This window comes from Sorex fumeus, unplaced genomic scaffold (genome assembly GCF_029834395.1).
Source record: "Sorex fumeus unplaced genomic scaffold, SorFum_2.1 ptg000046l, whole genome shotgun sequence".
Classification (NCBI taxonomy): Eukaryota; Metazoa; Chordata; class Mammalia; order Eulipotyphla; family Soricidae; genus Sorex; species Sorex fumeus.
This window is the reverse complement of record NW_026606103.1, coordinates 7,201,814-7,216,225: the sequence shown is the minus strand read 5'-3', so window position 1 is coordinate 7,216,225 and position 14,412 is coordinate 7,201,814. Positions and strand designations below refer to the sequence as shown.

Genomic DNA, 14,412 nt, shown 5'->3' with positions numbered 1-14,412 from the left:
AATGTAGGAGTACTGCTATTTATTCAGCCATTGATTAAGCTGATTGAATTGGCATGAACTCCACATTACTTTTTAAAATTTTTTTCATTGAATGTCCATGAGATGTACGAATACAAAGCTCTTCATAGTTGGGTTTTAGTCATATCATGATCCAGCACATGACTATTCTCTACCAGTGTACATTTGCCACCACCAGTGTCCCCTGTTTCCTTCCCACCATCCCCCAACGCCCCATCCCTCATCCCTAGCCTCCCTCTATGGGAGGCACTTTTCTTCTTATTCTCTCTCTCCTTTTCCTTTTGTGCATAATGGTTTACAATACAGGTGCTAAGAGGGCATGGAGTTTGTTCAGAGAATTCAGTATTTTTATTGACTCGGTAAGGCTCGGTAAGGCTTTTTAACTGTGTGGCAGCTTTGCGGTGTGGATGTAACTGCTGAGGCTTCCACAAGTACAGGGGGGTGGAGGCAGGTAGCCCATCCAGACACTGAGAAAGTCTGGCTGTTGATGCACTCTCCCCGCAGATGCAGGTTGACTCACGGCAGCACCATACCCCCTGGACGAGCACATTTTTTTTATTTGGCTGATGTAGTTTGAGTCTTATTCTTAGACTATTGTTAGCTGTATTATTCAGACATAATATACAGATAAAACTATCCCCTCTATACTACTGTGCATGCCCCCTACCCCAGTTACCCTCCATCGTTTTCTTCTCACTCCCTTCAGTTTTTCCTTCCCTTTATTCCTTACTTCTGTAGTCAGGGGTCAAGGGTCATATAGGTATCCCATTTGTTACCTTGCATTCCTTACCCTGTTCTTCTATATACCACAGACAAGTGACATTTGTCTGTGGCATTTGTCCTCCTTCTGACTCACTCAGTTCCATTCAGCTTGTGGCAAACTGTATGACGTCACCTTCCGTTATAGCTGCACTGTGTTTGCATATCATACTCTCATGAATTGTTTATCCGATGTTAGATACCTAAGTTGGTTCCATGTCTAGCTATAGTGTTGAGTATTGCAATGAATAATGGTGTGCATTTGTTCGTTTGAATGAATGTTTTTGTGTCTTGGGGGTAATATCAAAATGCAGCATTGCTGGATCATATGGCAGCTCTGTTCTTACTTTTCTGGGAAACCTCCAAACTGTTTTCCACAGGAGCTAAGCCAGACAACATTCCCAACAACAGCAGGTAAGGATTCCTTTTCCACCACATCCCAACAACACCACAGATTGTGCCCACTTTTTTTTCCCTGACAGATGTCATTCTCCTTTGTGTGATATGATACTTTATTATCATCTTGATTTGGATTTCACTGAGAGTAAGTGATAGCACTGTAAAACTGTCCTCCCGTTGTTCATCAATTTGCTTGAGTGGGCAACAGTAATGTGTACATTGTGAGACTTGTTAGTACTGTTTTTGGCATATCGAATATGCCACGGTAGAGTGCCAGGCTCTGCCAAGATGGCGGGATACTCTCAATAGCTTGCTGGGCTCTCTGAGAGGGACAGAGGAATCAAACCCAGGTGAGCCACGTACAAGGCAAACACCCTACCTCTTGTGCTATTGCTCCAGCCCAGTGAAGACCAGCAACACGTGATAATGAACCCTTTTTCATGTCTTATTTCATGGCCATCAGTCGACTTTAAAGATGCATCTATTTCTTTCCTCTCACTATTTTAAAATAGGGTTTGTGAATTGGGGGAGGGGGGTGAGTCCTCTTGAGTACTTTCTAGATCTTGGATATTCATATTTACCTGATGTGTTGCACATGAACATTATCTCCAGTTCAGTCTGGTGTCCTTTCATTGTAGACCATTGTTGTTATCTAGGCAGAAGCTTTTTAATTTTATGAAGTCCCGTTTGTGTTTTTTTGTTTGAGCTGTCCCTGTCAATGGGTCTGATCGCTGGAAACACCTTTGAGGCCCATAGCACTGCTTCCTTCTCCAGGGTGTAGGGGTCAAACCAAGCCCGATTTGCCACCCATAGAGCTCTGGAGCCAGCATGCAGCAGCCTGGCAGGCAGCCACCGGGTGGCATGTATCCAGGCCCTGTGTCTCCTGGGCAGCATTGAGTCACAGGTCCCTCAGCAGAGCCCAGCCTGGCAACTCGCAGGGAGGCCAAGAGTGCATGTCCTGCCAGAGGGCACACATTACCTCCTCTTGGGACCACACCAAGTCCCCTCTGTAGAAGGCTGGATTAACACTGGCCTCCATCTGGCTGGCCATAACTAGAGTCATCCACATACCAAGTTTCTACTAGAACCTGGGTTTGATCCAGCCCCATCAAGTAAGGGTTCGCAAGGACTTCTCCTCTGGCCCAGAGTTGAGGACCATCTACTCATGTAAGTCCCTAGCCCCTGCACAGCTTGAACCTGCCTACACAGGTTTGCAGAAACTCTTCTCACCTAGCTCTGGTGCGGGTTTTGTTTTCCCTTCCATGATCCAGTGCCTGAGCCCTTACCTAGCCCACACCTGGATGTGCAGTTTGGACTCTCACCAGAGCTGTTCCAACTGTGGGGTGTGGAACATGGCCCTTAGGCCACTGCAGAGGCTGCTGCCTTTTCCGGAGCCTATCCCAGGTGGCCTGTTTTGGAGACAACACATACAGAGAGCACAGGACCTGGGCAAAGAGGGCACCAAAGCCTGCTGAAGCACCATCAATGCAAGGAACACCTGCAAGTGTTTTCCAGGCACGGTCACAGGTGTACCTGCATGTGCTCTGGGATGGCTTTAGTCTGACACAACCCAATCCCAAGAACTTGACACAAACAGCGAGACTCTTCTGGGGCTCCAGGATCCTCAAGGCCTGATCATGAGACCATTGTTTTCCACCTATCCCATGAAAATGCACCCCTCAATCTTTATCCTGGTCACATAAAACATGGTCCCCTCTCCAGGGATTTTGAGATGTGCATTTTCTTGGGAGCAGACTGTGTTAATACCTCCCAAGCCCCAGATAGACCCGTTTCCACCCTCACTCCCCGCCCTCTTCAAAGGAATGAAGAGCTGGTCTCAGCAAGCTGCTATCCCTGCTCTAACAGGTAAAAGCCAGGTCCCCAGGGCTTTCCAGATGCTTGATCCAACTTTTCAGGTCCTTTATCAGCACCACCACCTCAGAGTCTCCTCCATCCAACCCAGCTCCACAACTCGGCTGCCCCTCTAGGGTCTGCTCCATGGAGGAGGAAGAGCCCAGGGACCCCTCAGCTCCCTGACTGTGACTGCAGGGCTTCCTCAGTGCTCCCCAGTGGAGAGCAGAGCTTTCTCCAGACACGTCAGTGTTGTTTAAACTCCCAGCGGTTGCTGGGGTTGGGCTAGGTGGCAAGGAGCTCGCCAACAGGAACAACCTGGAGGTTATGGGCTAGTCTATGGGAATGAGCACAGGCCCCGCTGCTGTATCTGGGTCCCCTGCAGGGCAGCTGATCTGCTCTGAAGTCTGGATGCTGGACTTTGTGTGCCCATAAAGGAGCATGCAGGAGCAGTAGAAAGGTCTGACTGCCTTGTTTCATTTGTGCCATAGAGTCTGGATATACCTCATTTCTACCACACTGATCACAGTTTTAGAGAGCTTTAAAGAGTTTTAAAGTTTTAAGAGTTTTAAAGAGTTTTAAAGAACAAAACTGGTGTGGTTCCCAGGAACTGTTCTTGCTTCTAGGGACCAAATGCATGATCAGGCATGTTGAGCTACTGGTGCTGTGGAGGAGCCTCAAGGTTACCCGAAATCATTCACAACAATAAATGAATCTCAGAACCAGGACGCTTGCTAAAGAGATGTCTCCTGATCTTGCAGCAGGCCGATTTCACCGGGGTGCCTCAGACAGGGGCAGGTGCTGTCCCTCTACCTGCCCCTTACGAATCCAGAGCCCAATGGAAAACCCAGGTATGTTAGACCAGTGACTGCTAACTCTAGTCCTCAAGGGATCAGGTACAGCTGCTCCTTCCCATCTCCTCGCCTCAATGTCACGCTCATGAACTGCCTTCCTCCTTTTGCCATTGAAGCTCAGTAATGGCCATGATCCAGAGACTCCAAAATGAATCTCAGAATTGAGCAGCTAGCTGCAGAGATTTCTTCGGACACTAATTATTTAAAATTGTAGAATTCCAGGGCGTGCAGCCACTTTTGTGGCCAGGTGATTTCTCATGCTATTCATAATAAGCTATACAAAATAAAGTATCTGTCTGTTAGGCAGGCTTGAGTGGTGGTGGTGGTAAGCTTAGAAATAATGGTGTTGAGATGTTTTAATGTTGGTGGGATTGAAATATTGAATGTAATCCATTATTGTGAATAACTTTATGAAAATAAAATTTAAAAAATTATTTTGCGTAACAAAAAAAAACCCATTCCTGACAGGAACTACCTGTGATTTTGAACTGTCTCCAAATAGGCAGAAAGTAACAGAGCACCAAAGGCAATATAGATCCTGAACTATCAGGGATAAAGAAAACTGCAGGTTCAGGACACCATGCTCAGTTCCAGAAGTCGAGATGGGACAGACAAGGAAAGTTTAAGGGCCTTGTTGTTTGTCTTAGTGCAAAGAAAACACCAAGAGAGGACACATGTTCTCTGGATAACACAAATCGTTGCATCCCTAATACAGTTATCAGAACCTTCGTGCTTGGTTTGCATTACACAGTGCATAAAACCTCTACTCCACAATCCCAAATTTGGTGTTCTTTGCCAGCAGTGAGAGGGTTTTTCCCAGGCTTGCGTTCTCAATAAAATTATTTGAGAACCTCACTTAAAATCTGTGTACCTGCTGTTAGCTAGTACAAGGGAGTAGAAAGAAGTTCACTGTTCATCAACCATTGAAGGAATTGCCAGATGTAGCCCTACTGCACATGGAATATGATTCTGTAGTTGACGTTTGAACTGTGGACATGTGCTGATGTAGGTGGACCAGGAAAAGCTGTTCTCAGTGAAAGAGGCCACAGAAAGCTAGATGGCCAGAGTGTGGGAATCTAGAGGAAGAAAGGAATATGTGGTTCAAGACTCAAAGATCAATGGGAAGAGAAAGGGTGATGGCTGAGTGGAGGAGGTTATGGACACCTTCTGAGGAAACAAGCTCTATTTTAAAGTGTGGTGAAATTGTTTTAAAAGGTATTTTGGAACTGAATAAGTAGTACAGCTGATGGGGCAGTTGATTTGAAAATGGGCAACCTGGATTTGATTCCTGGCACTCCATGTGGTCCCCTGAGCCCAGAAAGGAGTACTTCCTGGGCAGAGCCAGAGTAAGCTCCAGCAACCATTTTGTGTGACACTAAAACAAATCAAATTGAATGTTGAGAATTGGGAAAATTGTATACACATTAAGGTGCTTGTGTTGCATGTGCACAGCCCTCGTTCTACTGATGTCTAGCACCACGTTGTCCCCTGAGCTATACCAGGAGTGAGTCCTAGAACAAGGAGCTCTGTAGAGCAGTCACTGTTGGGTGTGACCCACGGACTCAGGGAAGAAATAGAAAGAGTCTGTCTCCCACATCTGTGAGAGCTCCTTTGTGTTGCTCTCTCCCATGCTGTGATTTTTCCCAGCGGGATGCCCTCAATCTTTGATGTGCTTTTTGATGAATTCCAAGGAAAAGGCAGCAAACTTGAGCCTCGCGTATGTCCACAGAATTGGGTGGGTCTGGTGAAACTGAGCACATCTCCCTAAGGGTGGGGAGGACTCCTCCCTGCTCCAGGGAGCACAATGTCTCACAGGACCCAACCCCTCTAACGCCCTTACCTGTTTTCATCTCAGGATTGTCCAAGGAGCATGAGAGACAGGAGATACCAAGAGTGTTTTCAATGAAATGAAATTTATTAACTATTTACACAATGACACAAAGGGGCTGCTCCAGCACAACCCCGCCACTGGGCCCGCCAAACAATACAGAGAAGTCCTAGCTGGATGAAGATCAGGTGGAAGACAAGGCTGCTAGGGGCAGCCAGGCTCGGGAGGGAGTCCCCCGGTGTCCTACTGGATGCTGTACCCATCTTGTACTGTAATCCTCTGGGCTACAGCAGGCTGGAACCTTCTCTTTGGGGGCAGGGAAGGGCCCACCAGCTCCACAGTCAAGGCTGAGTCCCCAGACACCCTGGGGTGCTCCCCAGGGAAGGGGGTCTTCTCAGTAGTGCCCAGTCCTGCTCTCCCACACAGAGGACGCTTCCTGGAAGGGGCAGTAGCAGGGGCAGCAGGATTGCAGGCCCTTCTTTGAGTGGGTTGGGTCTGAGAAGCCCCCCAGGCCCTCGGGCAGCGGGGGCCAGTGTCTGAGCCAGGGCTCATGGGGAAGCCCCAGGGCAGAAGGCTGTGTTGAGAGGCCTGGAGGAAGGCCAGGCAGGGCAGCTCCTCCTCCTCCTCACTGGAGCCCTCTGCTGCCCCATGTGGCCCCTGGCCAGGAGGGGCCTCTCCCAGCATGAGGGAGACACTGCTGTCCAGAGTAGGGGCAGCGAGGCCGGGACAGGGGGCCTGTTCTGCCTGAAGGGATGGGGATTCCAGGCTCCCCAAAGAGAGGACAGAGGCTCGAGGTGCCATCCCAGTGGCCTCAGCCTGCACAGGCCTTGAGGCGTGTCCAAAGTCAGTCTCAGGTGGACAGGATTCAGCGCTGGCCCCTGGATTATGGCCCCAGGTAGGGGTTGAGTTGCAGTGACCTGCTGCACTCTCAGATGGACTTGAGTCCTTTGGAGTCAGCTGGTGTTGGGGACAAGCCTTCTGGACCTCCTTGTCCAGTGCAGTCCGTAGACGCTTTTCCACAATCTGAAGGGAGGAGGAGAGTGTGGGCATGTGGGGGTGCAGGGAGGAACAGAGAGTGACCGCGACTCCTCCCAGAGTAGAAAACCCAGATCTCTGTCCCACTAAGGGCCCTCACCCCCGCCAACCCTTCCCTAACCCCATATTCACGTCCTCATCTTCCCTGAGGACTCAAAGGGTGGCCTCTGGCCATGGCCTGGACAGGGAGGTCACCAAGTGACTAGGCCCCAGTGCTGGGCGCCCCTCCCTGACTCATGACCCACCTGCTGCTCTGAGTGCCCTGGGACCTGTCCCCTGCGTCCCCTGCAGGGACTCTTTTCCAGCAATCACATGCAAAATGCCTCCTGTTTGCCGTGGACCGCTCCCCATTGCCTTCCAGGAAACCCTCACATTATTCCCCTGGGTCCTGCATGGACCCCAGAGACCTATGTGCCTCACCTGTGTGGGGGTGAGTCCTTCCTCCTCCTCGAGCTCCTCAGCCAGGTCCAGGAGATCCAGCTGGGATTCTGGGGAGAGCAGGTGCGCCAGGAAGCTGGGGTGAATGACTGCCTCGACCTGGGAGGGGGAAGCGGGTGTGAGGGTTCTCATACGGACTAGGAAGGAATTAAGATCCAAACACACCCGTTCTCAGCACAGTGCAGGGTCTTGGACGGTTGCACATAGTCTCTGTCATGTACACACATGACACAAAGACACACACTTTTCCACCTCTAGGCACATGTACATGTATCCACACGTTTCTGCGCAGAGCCCACACAGTACACACAGATGGAGACACACAGAGATGTTCACACATCGACCAAACCCAGAAATTCACAAACTAGGGCCAATGTTTGTACACAGGGAGACACATGTGCACACATACACACAAACACAAGTAGAAATATGTCACTACCAAGCCCTGGACAGAAGCAACCCTGCGCCCTCCAAACCCTACAGCAGTGCCCAAAACCCACCTTGGTGACAAAGGCCTCCTGGGAGCACAGCTCATACACATAGCTCAGGAGCTCCGGGTCAGGGCAGGTCCTGGCCTCCTCCTGCTGCTCCTTCCTGCCCGCTGCCCTTCGGCCAAGGGGCGCCCTGCAGACTGTATCGGGGGCCTTTAGCTGCTCGTTCATGATATCCATGTTCTCCTGCATGGTCTCAGGGGGGATCTCCTTGGGGGCCTTGGTTTTGGGGGCCCGCTGTGATTTGTGCGTCTTGGGGCAGGCTGCCCGAGCCCGGGGTCTGACTATCTTAGGGACACAGGCTGAGGAGGAAGAAGGGGAGAGGGACGTGAGGGGACCCCGCGTCTATTGCCCGTAGACACACAGCACTGAGCACAGAAATGGGGACGGATACCTGTGGGAAGTGTCAGGTCAGGTGTGTGTCTACATCTCCCATAACTGCGTGAGGGATGAGGGGACCCTCAAAGGGAGGAGGGGTCAACCGTGTCGCCAGGGTCTCCAAACCCACTTCAAAGGTGAGTCTGACGCCCTCAGGCAGCGTGATGTCTTCAGTGAGAGGGAGAAACCCAGGAACAGGGGGCCGCTGAGCATAGGCCTGGGTGTCCCCGGGAGAGTGAAGGCTCCCTGGCAGGGCAGGAAACCTAGCACCTTCCTGGGCCTATGAAAATTAGCTGGGGAACAGGGTCGGTACCTGGCTGCTGGCCTAGCGGTGGGCCTGGAGCCCCCTGAGGCTCAGGCCTGGGTGGGGCAGGGGTTGGCAGGCCCTGTACGCCATTCATCCACTGCAGCTTCTGCGCTTCCATCTCTTCCTCAGCCTCAAACTCCATGAACCTGGTATGGGGAGCACAGACCCCATTGAGATGGGCTGGCCTGGACCACACTGGATGAGGCAGGGACAGGGAACTCTCACGGCCAAGACCTCAGGAGGGTGGAGAATGGGTGGGCACAGACCCCAGCGCCCCCAGTGATTCCCCATATCAGCCTTTTGAGGGTCACAGAAAATAAAGGACTGTGACCCTCAGACTGTGGTCAGGAGCCCCAGAGTGGGGTGGGGAGAAGTGTCCCGGCCCCAGGAGGGACAAGCTTCCACAGGGGAAGGGCCTCCCGGGGATGCCAAGGACCACTTGGCCATCTGGGAGCAGCCCCTGAAGCCCGGTCCCGCAGCCAGCCCCAACCCCCACTCTCTGCCCAGGACTGACTTACTTGGCAGCCATGTCGTAGTAGATCATGCGGTCAAAATTGCTCGTGCCCTCCCATTCCCGCAGGGCCCGGCGCAGGCCTTCCTCCAGGCTCATGGTGGGCTTCAGGCGGGCCAGGGTGCGCAGAACCGGGCTGCAAGGACAGGCTCGGTCAGGGTCTGTATCTGCCGGGAGCCCCCGCTGCCCTAAACACATGCCTAGACCCCCGATGGCGGCCTGGTCTCCCCGCGCAGAGTTGACTCTGCCTCCCGCACCCCAGCTCAGTGGCCATGCTGGTGTGATCCCTCAGCTCTGGGGATACGTCATGAGATGCCAAGGCCGAGCAGTCATGGCCTGTTTGAACCCTGGTGCATCTGTGCTGTGTCTGGTCTTAGGAACAGAATGTCTCTCCTACAGACCACAGGTCGGGTCCAACCCTGATGAGCAGACTGAGTTGAAGCTTTAGGGCATGACTGGTCACTATGGGATTTGAGCCGAAACGCCAGGGTGGCATTCCTGAGGTCATGCTGTCATTGACCCTACCCTGGGGCTCACCCCAGTCCCTTCCTGTGAAGCTCCCATTAGGTCTAGGACACCCGAGGGACTTACATGAGGAAGCAGGAAACGGCCTCAGTGTCCGGAGTCTGAGGAAGGTACCTCCGGGTCAGGGCCTTGAAGTTCTGCCAGCGCCGAAAGTTCTCGTAGACGCTACTCGGCCTGCTGGAGGTTTCAGGTGATGCCTGGTTCCGGGTGTTGGCGGGACCACTCTCCCCACAAACCCACTGGGGCAGTGGTCCACCACTGGATGGGAGGATGATGGGAACCACCTGGGCCACTGGCAGTGGAGCCTGAGGAGGATGGTCTCCTGTCCCAGCCTGGGTGACAGTAGTAGCTGAGGTCGGCATAATGGTCTCCGGCAAAGATGACACCAAGTAGATGGGTGCAGGATGACCATTCACGGCAGATGGAACTTCTGGGCCCCCCCAGTTGAGTGAAGCCTGTGTCAGGATGACAGGCTGGTTCTGGGCTGATTCCACAAGCCCCACCTCAGGACTGATCTGGATGATGACCTTGCCAGCTTCAGTAACTCGGGGACCATGGCTGGCAGCTCCTGCCACCACAGGCATCATGGGGAAAGGTGACAGTACCAGAGGGTTGCCAGGAGCAATGGCCGAGGTCACCAGATGGGGCATCTGGATGGGCTCCCAGGGTGGTGACTGGGGGAGCCCTGGATTGAGAAAAGGCAAGACCCGGAAAGCAGAGCCGGAGACCCCAAGGTTCATGGTCATCTCTGGGAGCAGCACATGAGACACTGTGGAGAGGAGGGAGGGGAGTGAGAGGGAGACAGTGTGGGGGGGGAGCAAGGCCTCACTGGCCCAACCATCTCTAGATCAGGCCCTTTGAAAGGAATGAGGTGGTGTGCCCTGTCTCAGCCCTGAGTCCCTGGCACAGGCCATGCCTCCCCTGCAGCTGGGTTATACTTCGTGGAGATCCTAAGGCTAGGGTTCTTGTGTTCTGGGAGAGTTCCAACAGGGATGGCAGCAGTTGTGGAAATGGCCAGAGATTTCACCAGTCAGACACTTGGGGATGTTTCCAGAGTTCTAGAGCTGCTGATCATGTTAGATTGAAAATTGGTAACATCTTCTAAATAATCTAAGACTTTATCCCAGAGACAGATACAGGATAATTGACATCAGGCACAAACCAGGTGCCAGGAAAGAAAATTGTCTGCCACCATCGTTACTCAGGTGGAATTCACACAGAGACTCGCACTAGAGACGACCCAGAGCCTGTGCGCATCATGCTCAGGACAGAGGCCCTGATGTCTCCAACTGCTCTGACGATGCTCTTTCTGCCTCAGTACACTCCACCTCTCCTCAAGGAACAGACCTTCACAGACTTTTCTCAGGAAAACCCCACATATCACACACACACACACACACACACACACACACACACACAGAAACACACACAGAAACACACACTCATTCTCACAAACTCACACATAGACTCACACATCCATTTATCCCTTGTCTGTGAGGGATGTATGCAATTCTCAATCAATCTTCACCTCAGAGCTGAAATGCTTGCTGGGGCTGCACCATGAGATGCCAGACCATGGAAAAACAAACTTCGCCAAAAGTAGAACAATCCAGAACAACCCAGGAAGCTGAGTTGTAACTACGCTGAAGTCACCTGTCTCCCAACCTGCTGACCCAAGGCAGCTGCTGGGCTCAGCCAGCAGAGAGTTTAAGTCTGCAGAAGTGTCAGGCTCTGACTGTGGCAGTTAGTCACTTGCAGCCCAGCTCTGGGGAGGACTCATCATGGCAGAATTACACACAGACAGCCTCATTCAACAAGGTTCAGGCTGGACCATCTGTGCTGAGCTGTCCAAATCAGGTTGAACTCAGCCCAAGTCTAATTACTTCTAAACTTATTCTAGAGCACAGGAGGAGACATGGACTCAGCATGCCTGGGTCTTTCCTGTGCCACCACAAAACAGTCCCTCCAGACACATGACAAATGGCCCTGTTCCCCCATCCACCAGCAGGACACTCACATATAAAGCAGCCAAATGCCTGCTGCCACCCTGTGTCCATACCAATGACCTTCCCGCAGGTAATTTGACACACCTCCAACGATGCCCTCCCAGACCCCTCAGGTTCTCCTGGGCTCCCTTTGCTGTACAGGTGAGATATCTATGGAGCCCAGGTCTTTCTCCTCTTTCACCCACTCAAAACATGGTGTTCCCAGTCAGGGTGACTATGAACCCAATGGATTTCAGGGTGACAGAGACTTTCTCACATACACAGACACCCTCACAGGCTTACCTCCTCCTGACGCCATCGCCATAGACGTGGCCAGAGGCCACTGCAGTTTATCAGCCTTCACAACGGCAAAACTCAGGACCAGGATCAGAGAGTGAACTGCTCACGCAGACGCTCAGGATCCCAGTGGGTGAGGGTGAAGTTTGAATTCAAACCTCAGAATCTTGGGCCCAAGACATTCTGCAGTGGGGGAGGGGAGGGCCAGGAGGGCCTGGCTGGGGAAACATTCCATGAAGGGCTCTGATTGGACGGCCAGAACCAGAACTTTCCTTCAAATTGCTCAGTGGCAGAGCAGCTCACATGGCCTCTTCCAGCCACTAAGACTAAGTTTCCCGATTCTCAGCACACAGGTTGGCTTGGTCTTCGCTGTATCTCAACACTTTATCCACCAGTCTAGTTGTGTGCCCCTCAAATCTCTCTCCTTCCTCTCTTCCTGTTGACCTCTTTCAACAGAGTCTACTCTGTGTTTGCAATATTTAGTCATTTGTGACTTGTGAACCCATGGAGGTCAAAAATTAAAAGGAATTTTCCCAAGCAAACGCAGTGGGTTTTGCTTTTTTGTTTGTTTGTTTTGCTAATCCTTCATTAGGGTCCAATCCCTAGGAATGAAAGTAATGTAGAATTGTCTAACATGTTTGACTAGCTTTTTCAAAGTTTCTTTCTACTGGAATCTCTTATCCCTCCTGGAATAGCCATGAAGTTTCATGTTAAAACAGCTACGAAGCTCAAACTTACTTCTTTGCATTTGCAATACATTTTATGGATGATTTGCCTCCTAAATATAATGTTGAGTCGAGGAATATCTTTAGTGGTTCAAAGCTAAGTTTTGCCAGAGGCTCAATGATGTGTTTTTAATGCATGGCTGGGTGTTCCCTTCAACCTCGCCTTGTAATACAATGCTCTCTCCCACACCAAACTGGTTTTCTGTTGTTAACATATTTCTAGACATGTACTATGAACTGAAACCCCTAAGGATATCATTTTTATGAACTCATAACTGATTTCCACTCTGGTTAAAAGTACATGTACGTTCTACCAGCTGGCATGTGTAGTGATTTCTTTATATTGGTCAAACGGCTTCTCTCTTGTTAAGGAGACTCCAACCCCACAGCATAAACTTCTGCAGTCCCTAACTGAATCCTTGTTATGCCTGAAAAGCCACCAATCTCGTGCATGACTGGCCGACATTTGCACCACTGCAGCCTGTAGGTGCGCGCGCACTGGGGCTGTCCTGGCTCAGTTCTAACCAGTTAGAGGTAACGGACACGCACGCGCACCTGCATCTCTCGCGGGGTCTGCAACTGCCAACGTCCTACAAGCTATGGGAGTAATGAGTCCTCTTTTGGATAGTCGCACCCATGCCTATGTCGGGCTCAACAGAGGGGTATGTGGCACTGTCCAGCTGTCTCGGGGGCGCGTATCCCCCAGGCTGTGGCAGTGCCGCACACCTGGGCCAGATCGGTTCCGGATCTGGACGCTGAGAGCTAGGGTGGTAAAGGACTCCTGGGACCATTGAGTCTGCTACTTGGGGTCGGAGCGAATATGCAGCGGGGTAGGGCCATTGCCTTGCATATGGCCAACCTGGCTTCCATCCTCTTCATCCCAGATGGTACCCTGAGTACCGCCAGAGTAATTCCTGAGTGCAAAGGAATTCCTCAGCACAGCCAGTGTGGCTTCAAACCAAAACAAAAGAATCCAAAAATACAACAGCATTAAAACAGCAGGAGCAAAGAAAGCCCTACTACCATGTGGACCTTTTGTGTAGGATGCAAAAGCAAACACAAAGTTTTTCCTTATTGAAAACTTTAGCCCTTGAACATGAAAAAAGTCAGGTCACTCCTAAATGGGGAAAATGGGAAGCTCTGACATACATAGAAAATACATACATAGAAAAGCTTCACCTTTGTTTCCCAAAGCGTTTTAGAAACCAATAATTAGGTTCCATCACTATTCCCTCGTCAATAAATGAAACAGTTTTCTTGACTTAAAATATTGAAACAATCATAATCTGACATCCAATTGTTGTGCAATTGGTAGCCTGGTTGGCAGGAGATGCAAGAATTAAGCAAATATCGACAGAGATATGTAAGGTTCAGTTGAGCTTAAGAAACTGACAGTGAAACTATGTTTTTGTATATTGTAATGCCTTAAAAACCTCTTAAATGTGTGTTCATCATCTGTAGTATTTTTGGACAAGACACTTCATTTATAGAGACCAGGTAGAGATGTCCAGCCATTGTCAGCTCACAAGTACATGGGTGTAATGCTGCAATCGCAGATCTGTTTGAGTTTAAGCATGGTGATTACCAGTTCCAAGAAAGCAGTAGTATGGCCAGATGACAGAGACAGGGATTTCAGATTGTTTACTTCAGGAAGCAGCTAGTGAAATTTTGGGCCCAGAAGAGCAAGCTGAGCTTGATGACCCATCAAATATGAGGAACCTGTGGTGGTGGTGGTGGTGGTTCTGGTATCATGGCTACACTAATTCAGTTTCCTTCATCCCACGAAGAATTTGTTAGGATGAGAAATATATGCTGTAGAAAGGGGAGAGCAAAGAGCAATTGGAATGAATCTTGAGAAATTCCAGAGGGAAGGATGATGGTGAACTGGGCAGACAAGGCAGAAGCTTATTGAGTGTGTCCAATCTCTCCTGGGAGTAGCGAGTCATGGAAGGTCTTATGGATTCTTTCCCAGGGCACAGAATGAGGGGTGTTCTTCATCCTGAGTTGTGAA

The 14,412-nt window shown here is 50.8% G+C and overlaps 1 protein-coding gene across 1 annotated transcript in view; it reads right to left on the bottom strand.

The window, feature by feature from the left end:
• LOC130031223 (NUT family member 2G-like) overlaps positions 1–11,698 on the bottom strand; it is a 73,566-nt gene extending 61,868 nt beyond the window's left edge. The window contains exons 1-7 of the mRNA XM_056122490.1: positions 11,683–11,698; positions 9,461–9,824; positions 8,877–9,005; positions 8,365–8,504; positions 7,683–7,975; positions 7,180–7,281; positions 6,685–6,732 (exon numbers count right to left, since the gene is read on the bottom strand). Coding sequence (XP_055978465.1) covers positions 6,685–6,732; positions 7,180–7,281; positions 7,683–7,975; positions 8,365–8,504; positions 8,877–9,005; positions 9,461–9,824; positions 11,683–11,698 — 1,092 coding nt within the window. The remainder of the gene's footprint in view (positions 1–6,684; positions 6,733–7,179; positions 7,282–7,682; positions 7,976–8,364; positions 8,505–8,876; positions 9,006–9,460; positions 9,825–11,682) is intronic.
• Between the last annotated feature and the right edge of the window lie 2,714 nt (positions 11,699–14,412).